Source organism: Sapajus apella, unplaced genomic scaffold (assembly GCF_009761245.1).
Source record: "Sapajus apella isolate SASKATOON/1434 unplaced genomic scaffold, GSC_monkey_1.0 scaffold2, whole genome shotgun sequence".
Taxonomy (NCBI): domain Eukaryota; kingdom Metazoa; phylum Chordata; class Mammalia; order Primates; family Cebidae; genus Sapajus; species Sapajus apella.
The window spans coordinates 8,683,876-8,693,749 of record NW_022436942.1 but is presented as its reverse complement, the minus strand read 5'-3'; the positions used below and the strand labels follow the sequence as shown (position 1 = coordinate 8,693,749).

Genomic DNA, 9,874 nt, shown 5'->3' with positions numbered 1-9,874 from the left:
GAGGGAGGGAGGAAGGAAAGAAGGAAGGCAGGAAGGAAGGAAGAAAGGAAGGAAGGAAGGAAAAAGAAAACAGCAATTTTGTACTATTTCCCTTATAAAAGCATTAATATTAAGAGCAAGAAGCTGCTCGAGGGAGGCAGATGGATAATTACTGAGAGCTCGCAGTAAAACTGAATAGAAAGAGCTGCTTTAAGAGTAACGTTTAAAAGAGGTGTTAGATTTATTTTCATTAGCTTTTAGGGAGATTAAAAATTCTAGGTTGCTTGGTTTAACAAACCCTCTTTTACCTTTTTTTCTTTAAATGAATTTTCAATGTTTGTATTCTACTTAGACCATAAATAATGGGTCTTATCTCAGCACCAGCAGCTTAGAGACACAGACTTAAAGCAGGCAGAAAAAGGGGAAGACAGAGAGCTTTAGAAGACTCTACTTAACTCTACAGTACAGATTGACCATTTGAGCTCTGAAGTTTTCTTGTAATTTGCCCATCAGTTTAAAATGTGCACAGAAACAGGCTATACTATGTAACCAGCTGGAGTTTTAAAGAGAATGATAAAATCAGGGGTAAGGACGTTAGAAACTGTCTTTCTCTTTTTTTTTTTCCTTGAATTTTTTTTTAGTGCATTTTAGGTTTTGGGGTACATGTGAAGAACATGCAAGATTGTTGCATAGGTACACACGTGGCAGTGTGATTTGCTGCCTTCCTCCCCATCACCTGTATCTGGCATTTCTCCCCATGCTATCTCTCCCCATCTCCCCATCCCCCACTGACCCTCCCCTATTTCCCCCCAACAGACCCCCGTGTGTAGTGCTTCCCTCCCTGTGTCCATGTGTTCTCATTGTTCAACACGCGCCTATGAGTGAGAACATGAGGTGTTTGATTTTCTGCTCTTGTGTCAGTTTGCTGAGAATGATGGTTTCCAGGTTCATCCATGTCCCTACGAGGCTGGACCCCTGGATTGAACAGAAAAAGAGAAAAAGAAAAGCAAAAAATGGAGGGGAAAAGGTTGAGTTTTGCAGGAGGGCTTTGAGCCATCTAGCCACCACACAGCCTAAGGCGCAGGCTGGCACCTCCGCCACTTTCATTTCTCTCCCATCAAGGAAAGTCGTAGCACCCCAGACCTACGTAGTGTGAGATGAGTTTCTCCCACCTCCACCAGTCACCAGTTAAGGTGACCTGTTTCCAGCCAGAGCAGAGAGCCCCTTCAGCTTAAGGCCATTAGGAGTTGGGATTTTGTTCCAGGGGCTTTTCAGCTTTCAGGGCAACCCCGTTTCCAATGGCCGAGCTTGTAACAGAGGGGACAAGCCGTGTAGGGCTTTTTTCCATTTATTTCATTGAGGCAGTTTGCCTTTCAGTGGCCTGCTGTTCTGCCCCAGTGGTGGTTAGAGGGGAGTGCTTGGGGCAACTTGGAGGGGGCTGGGAGCTTATGAAGCAGCCAACAGTTAAGCCCGCCTCTTGTCTCTGTCTTTTTCTTTCTCCTTAGCTTTGTTTTCCTTATTCTGCTTTTGGTTATAAAGACTAAGGAGGCTAATTTGAGGATTTCCTGCATAAGAGACGTGCTGTATTACACAAGAAAATTAGACACTTCTTTTTGAGAGTCTGAGGGTTAAATTTCTTCCAATGGTTTAGAATGCATCCTACAGGTGAGTCTGAAAGGATAGATGGGGTTGTCCCATGGTGGGACTAGAAAACACATCGCTCAGGGCCTCATGAACTATGTTTTTAGAGTCCGGAGCGCTCACCACTACACCACAGAACCTCACACTGCATTGTCTCTTGGGGCATCCAACCAAGATTAAAAGGGGTCCTCTTGCATCCACCAAGGGACTTGAGTGCACTTTCTAAAGGAGCATCCCCCCATTAGTAAAGACCTCTCAGCCACTCAGTGGGGCGGGCTTACGCTGGATGATTAGTCCCAGTACTCACTTAACACTGGATGATCAGCAGATCAGCCTAGAAAACAGGTAAAGGAAGAACTCCACCTGGCGCCAGCCCGGGGGAGGGACAGGAAAGGGAAGATTCACCCTTCTGAGGCTGTCTGAGTTCACCTGATCCAGCAACATTGGAACAGAATGGCTGGCTGACTGCAAGGGGAAATTCAGAATGAGAAAGAGAGGGTCTGAGTCACCCAAAACGTGTGTAAATTCGCTCTGAATGAGCCTCTGCTATCAGTCATGTCACATTTAGGGATTAGGGACCTCTGACCAGAAAAGAGAGGAAAGCGCCGTCCTCCCTAATGGGAGAGGCAGCTAACCCTGTTCACCCTCCAACATTTAGGCAACACCAGAGAGCAGCCCTGGACAGTTACCATCAATTGCCAGAGAGATACTAGAAGCTGGCTGCTGAAAGACTAAAAGAGAAAATAAACTTAGGTGCCTCCCCTGAACAGGCATAGCAGTCAGACGCTTCCACGGGGACACCTTTCGGCCCACCAGAGTGTAGCTCTGGCCAGAGACCTACAATTGTCTCCATGCTTAGATGCTATCCACTAAGGGTTCCAAGTTAGGAAAGAGAGAAAGGTGAGAGGACTCCCCATAAGCAGAGAGCTCCCCATATGGGCCACCAAAATGTCGTGAGTGAGTGACAAGTTTCTAAGGCTGGTGGCACAGGTGGTAAAAGAATTTACAAAGACAGCTGCAGATAAAGAAAAGCAGATTTACCAGAGAAAGTATGAAAATATGTTGCAAGAGTGTAACAGCCACGTTAGCAAAAGAGGGGCTGACTGCCAGGAAAAGACAAAGGCTTGCTGGGAATTTGTTCCATGTGCTCCCCTCTCATCACCAGGCTGGACCTAATCCTGCAGGAACTAGGCCAACAACTGGTAAGTGACCTGAAGAGTTGGTTCCTGATTGCTTGGAGAAGAAAATACCTTAGCAGCTGACGACTGTTGTCTTCCAATCATTGACTTTGACCTTGTATGAAAAGACCTATACAATCTTGCAAAGCCCATCCCCCAGAACAGCTCTTCAATGCTGACATCCTTTGCCCATTCTTCTTGGTAGAACAAATCCAACCTTTATCTCTACCTCTTCTCTTTCTTCTCTGTAGCATTGTACGAATTTTGAAGATGAACAGCTTTCCCTCCTATGTGTGTTTCATAATACCTTGCCCATCTTCCACCTATGAGACTCCCCTATCAGTGCTAAATTCACTAGTAGGAAAGACTCCCCAAACCATAGTTTTCCTATTCCTTTAGTGTCTTACTTTCAGGGAGACTGGAGAATGCACCTTTCAGTAGGCTTAAACTAGAACTAAAACAGTTCATCTATAGCAATAGAGGCTACGTGTATTTCTCCCCAGCAACATCACTCCTTTCTTTTATCCATAAATGACTAATGATAAGTTCTTTTCAATTTCTTACCTTTTTTCCTTTCAGAGGTACATGCTGAGTTAACATAATAAATCAGTATAGGCACTGTAGCAGAGAGCCGTGAAATCAGATAGACCTGGCTCAATAAGGGTCAACTACTTAGAGTTATAAAATGTTTCTTAACATGTCTCTAATGTAGCTTTCTCATCTGTAAAACTGGGATAATACCAATAGCTACCTCATTTGCTTAGAGTCAAGGATAAAGTTATGGAAATGATAACATGATGATGATGATCATCATCATCATGATCATGATCATGATATTAAAGGAGAAACATCACAAAGCCACAAGACTTAGGATATCCAAGTGTTTATTGAGGTAAAAAAAAAGTTATAGCTCTATAATTATTATCATAAATATCAATATTAGCCTTAAACTCAAGTGACAATATCAAATAATGTTTCTATAGATAAATCCATATTAATAAAATGTATAAATAAAATGCATTCTTATAATAATAAATACATTTATAAATATAAAGTACTGATTATGGTAACATTAAGTTATTTAGGAATTTTTTCCCCTAAGGGAATGGGAGTTAATCTTTTTTATGGAAAAAGACAATTGTTTAAAAAATAAATTATTTTCTGTGTATAGAACACCAGTTACAATAAAACGTTACCAATAAATATCTATGCTTAGAAAGTCTACCTTCTGGTCTTATAAACAAAAGTGGCATTGGTTTCCTTTGTAAGTAAAGCAGGGGTTCATTTGGAATCCACCCAACATGATGAAGTTTGGCTTCCCATCTTCTTTTTGGTAAAAAAAAAAAAATCACTTTGGGGGATCTAATTGTTATTTCTAGCAGGAAAGGGGGTTATTCATTTTTCAGCTTTGCTGTGGTCAAACGCAGGCATTTCTCAGAGACATAAACAGCAAATCCAGTTCTCCAATTGCTTTGATCTCTCCACTCTCTCCAAGCTGTGAAAATAAGAATGCAAAAGTATTTGCACATTTATGCCATGCTTTCTAAAGTGAACAAATTGGAAATTGCATGATTAGGTTGCTGGAGACAGAAACCAAGTTTTAAGCACTTGTAAAAGAGGCACCGTTGACCTCTATAGAGTACATTTTTCTTCTTTCTCTTCCCTTTCACCTTTCCACACTTCTTTTGACATAAAGCCAAAAAGATATCCTTTTCTATCTCAACGACTCCAAGACTATAAAGAGTTTTAAAGTTATCTTGCCCTACTGTCTGTCATGCATTTTATTACTAGCCTGCGCTCTGCTTTTACCTACAGTGAGAGGGCATTACTACTTCCCAAGACCGCCGTATTTCAGACACTTCTGGCAGTTTCTCCTGTTGATCTTTCCCTGAACAACGTTCCTCTCCTGCCTGTGCTTTCTGAAGCTACCAGCAAAAAAGCATAATCACTCTTCCATGTGGCAACCCATTGCAAACATGAAATTGATTCTCTCAAAACGGATTAAAGGCCTTGAAATTCACACAGATCACCATGAGATTTTCCTCTCTCACGCTTCACAATTCTAAAGACAACAAAGAAAGCTGAAATCAGGAATTTTTAAAACAAGAAGTGCAAAGCATGTCTTATCTGTGACACACTAGCATTCAGCCCTCCATGTCTAGATAATAGTTCTATAACAAGAGAAATGAGCTTCACGATTTAAAACTACAAAGCTTTCAATTACCAAAGGAAGAAACAATCATACTCATTAAATGAAGCTCAGGAAGACATGCTTTTTTAAAAAAATCAAGATGGAAAAAGGGGGAATTAAGGTTAAGCTTGTTACTGAAAATTCCACCAACTGGAGCCTTCATGTTCCTGAGTATTTAGTTGTACCTGCAAAAACACCACTTTCACTGCTCCTAATCGTCCCTCTGGTTTTGGGGTGAGTCACTGTTGTTAGTCTAAGCCTTCCATTGTTGTCCTTTTCTCCAAATAGGCCACATGATGGTATCATTCACTATAGAAATGTACACTCGCCTACGGTGGATAAATGCTCACTAGGGATTTGTTGAGGGAGTGAAGGAAGAAACTAGAGGAAGGTCTTGAAGGGAGAGAGGAAGAAAACAAGGCTTACCAGACTTCTATTTAACTATAATAAATGTCTTACTAATATTTTCTCTCTATTTTAACATGTGTAAAATAGATCAGGGGTTGTCTGCTCTTGCTTTTAAACTAAAATCAATAGCTGTTGGATATTATAACAATTAAAAATAAGTATCAGTTACTCCAGAAATTCACCCTATATGCAAGTCCAGCTCTTGTTTTATGTTTATTCCTCCAAGTTTCAAAGCAACACACTAATGCCTTCAAATAAATTTACCCATAGGCATTTTTCTCTTTTTAAACGAGTGCTTCTTCAGATTACATGAGTCAATAGGAATCTGAAATTTCCCTAAGAATTAATGATATTAAAACTAATCTGTATTGCTGCTGGGAAAGTGCCAGCTTGGGATTCAGGAGACCTGCATTCTAGCCCTGTCTCTGCCACCAGCCATCCCCAGAATGTGAGGTAATGTGACTAGATGATCTAAGATCCCAGCCAGTTCTAGAATTCTGCAATTTGCAAAATTTGTAAACTGACTTCTAGATATATAAACATATCTACATACACAGACACCAAAGCAATCACCTGGTGGTAGGAGAATCAAGTGAAAAGTCACAAAGTGAAGGGAAGAAAGAAAGGAAAGCGAAACAGCATTTGTCTCTTCTATTGCACGACTTAGCACTGACAGTTATCAGACCTACCTTTTTCACTGTGTCCTTCAGATTTTGCACATTCCTCTGGATATGCAGGTCATCACCTTCAATATGCTGTAAAACAAAAAACAAGAATAACTATCTTAATTGTGTTGTGCTGAAGCTTTATGAACATCAACACCCATGGAGGTATGTTACAATTCACCTGGAATTACAGCTCTTAGTAATTTTGCCCACAATGACCTAGATTTCACCAGTGACCTAGATTTCCCAAGCTCTTGAATTCCCTTGGACACAAGAATCCAGTCACTTCCCTTACAAGAGACCTCTCTTCATCTTTGGGAAATCCTACTGAGGTTTGCGTTTGTGAAAAGAGCGGGGTGGTTTATGCAAATTCTGTAAGGAATAAAACCTCAATCGTACCTCCACAAAATTGCATGCTCAGAGCAAGAAATGTGCATAAAACATCTCATGTGAAAATTAAGCCCTCTTCAGTAAGTCCTAGGTCCTTTTACTGGGCCCACGCCACTCACACTTTTTTTCATAATTTCAAATGTTCAGAGGCATCAAGTTCACACGCCTCCAATTTTGTCACTTCCCATGACATAAGCAGGGCAACAGTCTGGAGACCCACCACCGACATTAAGACTTCCTATTTCCTACTTTCGCTTCTACTTTCTCTCCATGCCATCCCCTCCCCTCAACAACTTGGACTCAATAGATCTATTTCCACATCTAAACGGTGTTTTTCCCAACCCCGCTCTCATCTTACACAACCTGAGTTGCCTTTTTTCTAGAGACAAACCAATGAGGCTTCTATACACTTAAGTTCCAGACCCCATTCACCACTATAAACTCCATATGTGACTCAATCAAAGCAAAAACAAACACTCTGTGATCCCAAATGACTCCTGATAATACTGCTGCCAAGGCACTTCTTCCTGCTAGCTTAGGGGTAGGGGGAGGGAGAGAGAGCTGGGATAAGGGGGTCTCCGTGGAAGAAGGTGGGAAGGAGGGGTAGGTGGACATAGGCTGACAGCTGAACTTACACATGTGCTTAGCCTGTTGCTGAGCCTGGCCAGGAAGGACACCACCTCCTGCATATAAGGCTGGAACCTATCAGACTGAGGGAGCAGCACTTCTTCAAGGGTAAAGTTCAGCACCTGCTTCATCAGATAGCAGCGCTCACTCATCTGCAGGTGGAAGGGAAACAACAGGGGTGATATTGGGGGATATCCAGGAAGACCTAAACCATCATCACCACCACTCCAAGTACCCATGGATGGCACACGGCCCTGTTCATCACAACTGTAACTTACACTGACTCCGCGGAACAGTTTCTCCCCAATGAGACGAACATCTGTGTTGTTATCAGCCAAGCTAGCCTGGAAGAGAAAAAAAGACTAAGTGCCTGGACACTGAGCAGATAGAAGAAAACTCTGTATGTAGACATGTGCCCCATCGCCTCTCCCCAGAGCAACCCCATAAAGACTAAAGACAGAATTCAGATGTGTGCACGAGTTTAGAACAATGCACAGAGGCATAAAGGAAAAAACTTAATCATCAGATGAGTTACTGAATGGCTGCTCTTTGGGAAGAATACATCATAAGTATCATAGCGGCCAAAAAGGAAGGAGTTTAGGTTAAAAAGTCAGATTCCCAAAGAGTCTCTGAAAAAGAAAAACAGAAAATTTTTCTACCTGCAGGAATAAGCAATGGGTTCCTAAAGCTCTTACAGGTGCTCTGAAGAAAAATTTAAGAACTATCTGGGTTCCAAGTAGATAGAATGAGAAAGAGTGAGATTGAGATATGTACCTCCTTAGCCAGCATGAAGGTGCGGTTGGTGATATAGGGCTGCTGGAAGTTGGACTTGTCAAGCCTGCAGTGGGAGCTGATGGGTGCAGCTGTCCCTCCCTGCACCGAGAGGGCCAAGAGAAGGAGGTAGCTGGTGGCCAGAGACCCCATAAGGAAAGATCTCACAGATTTCTGCAGGGCGGCCATTGCAGAAAACTCTAACTCGAGCAATTGGTGACTGGGGAAGGAGAACCTGGTAGAAGACAACGTGAAGGAACAAAATTAGTCAAAAGTGTCTCATCAAACTAACTAATTATACCAAGTTTGCTGAAACGCTTACCTGTTCTGAAGATTCTGCTTGTGATAGGGAAGGTAGAAGTTGCTGCTTTTATAGCCCCCAGGATACCTACATTTTTTTTTTATTTGAAAAATATGACATCAGCAATTATCTAATTTCCAGTACTGTCTTCTGAGAACAACCTAACCACCACAGGAGCCCACAAAACACCACCTCGTATCCTTCCCACCTTGAGATGCAAGTGTTTCCCTAAAACGTCACTATTAGAGCCCAGAGGGTATTTTACAGACCAATCCCAGAAATTTTCTAAACCCTACATATTTTTCAAAGAAAACAATTGCTTTGTCTTAGTAGAGTTCAGATTTCATATAAATTTTTTTGATCTCCTATAGTTACTGAGTAAGCATTTTGGTCACGGACTCATTTTCCTACCAGCTTTATAGATTCTTATCTCATTGGAGGTGATCAGAACAAAGGGACCCATGTCCTATATCCTCTGCTTTAAAGTAAATGGTAATGACAGCTTACTGATCATTCCATTATTAAAATAATTTTATCTCATTTTTAAACATGCTGAATTCTAAACTAGACTTATGTTGCAAAAATAACAGTCTTGGCTAATATAATTATTGTTTTCTGCCCTTTCTGGGACTATTTTTAAGTGAGCATAACAATTAAGGTAGAAGTACATATATCTTTAAATTGTATTCATTGAATTATAATCAATATCAATTTGTTTATAAATACTAATGCTGAACAATTTGATCACCATTTTTCTTAACATGTAAACTTTTTTAAAAATAAAAGAATACCATGGATATAGTAATTCATCTTAAAATTTTACCTAATTTTAAACTGCACACAAGTCTCAACATAATATTTCTAAATAATCTTATAACAATTATCAACACACATATATGCATGGATGTCTGAAGAAGGGAATACAGGAATATAGAGGTTCCACATTACCTTTAAATTATTTAAAAATACACCTAAAACTAGATTGGAAAGCCTCCTGCAGAGCAAGAGAAGGAAGCAAATGCAGCTGTCAAAAATCAAATAGCAAATACCTATTGCTGAGAGAAGGCATGTGAATTAGTGCAAATTCGTATGATCAGAATTTTCTCCTCACAGGTAGTTTAGATCAGGAATGTTGAGGAACTGGGAGAAGGGAGGTAAATAATTGTAATCTAGACCACTCTTTGAGGTGGAACAGACCTAAGCAAGGTGCCACAGTGAAGGGTCAGAACCACACGAGAACACTGAGCATTTGTGAAGGTGGCCAGAAGAGAAAGAAGCAAAGAGGAAGATTAGTGAGAGTCAATAACACCGCATGATCACACTTGCATGTGGAATCTAAAACACTTGAACTCATAGAAACAACCAGTAGAATGGTGGTTGCCAGAGGCTGGGCAAGCAAGGGGCAGTAAGTTGGGGAGCTGTTAGCCAAAGGGTACGACATTTCAATTAAAGGAGAGGGGTATGTTGAAGAGCTCTGTTGTCCATCATGGTGACAATAGTTAAGAACAATATAGCGTATGCTTAAAAATCACAAAGAACATAGGTCGTAAATGTTCTCATTACAAAAAGAATTTCCAAGTATGTGAGATAATGCATATATGTTAATTTGCTCAATTTAGCCATTCCACAATGTATGCATATTTCAAAACATCTGTGAAGTCAACCTAAGTATCCACAAATGGGTGAATGGATAAAGAAAATGTGGTATATACACACAGTGGAC

General features: G+C 40.8%; 1 protein-coding gene across 1 annotated transcript; it reads right to left on the bottom strand.

The window, feature by feature from the left end:
* Positions 1 to 3,668: 3,668 nt before the first annotated feature.
* IL22 (interleukin 22) lies at positions 3,669 to 8,189 on the bottom strand. Its single transcript, XM_032285938.1, has 6 exons — positions 8,173 to 8,189; positions 7,854 to 8,085; positions 7,358 to 7,423; positions 7,088 to 7,231; positions 6,087 to 6,152; positions 3,669 to 4,293 (listed from the first exon to the last, which is right to left on the bottom strand). The coding sequence occupies exons 2-6, from the start codon at positions 8,037 to 8,039 to the stop codon at positions 4,216 to 4,218; spliced, it is 540 nt and encodes a 179-aa protein (XP_032141829.1). The 5' UTR covers positions 8,040 to 8,085; positions 8,173 to 8,189; the 3' UTR covers positions 3,669 to 4,215.
* Between the last annotated feature and the right edge of the window lie 1,685 nt (positions 8,190 to 9,874).

Excerpts from the sequence above, each read along its gene's own strand:
- IL22 (XM_032285938.1), bottom strand. The coding sequence starts at position 8,039 with ATGGCCGCCCTGCAGAAATCTGTGAGATCTTTCCTTATGGGGTCTCTG. Across the intron at positions 7,232-7,357 it reads AACTGTTCCGCGGAGTCAGT|ATGAGTGAGCGCTGCTATCT; the intron begins GTAAGTTACAGT and ends TTCCACCTGCAG. Across the intron at positions 6,153-7,087 it reads GCAACAGGCTAAGCACATGT|CATATTGAAGGTGATGACCT; the intron begins GTAAGTTCAGCT and ends TTTGTTTTACAG.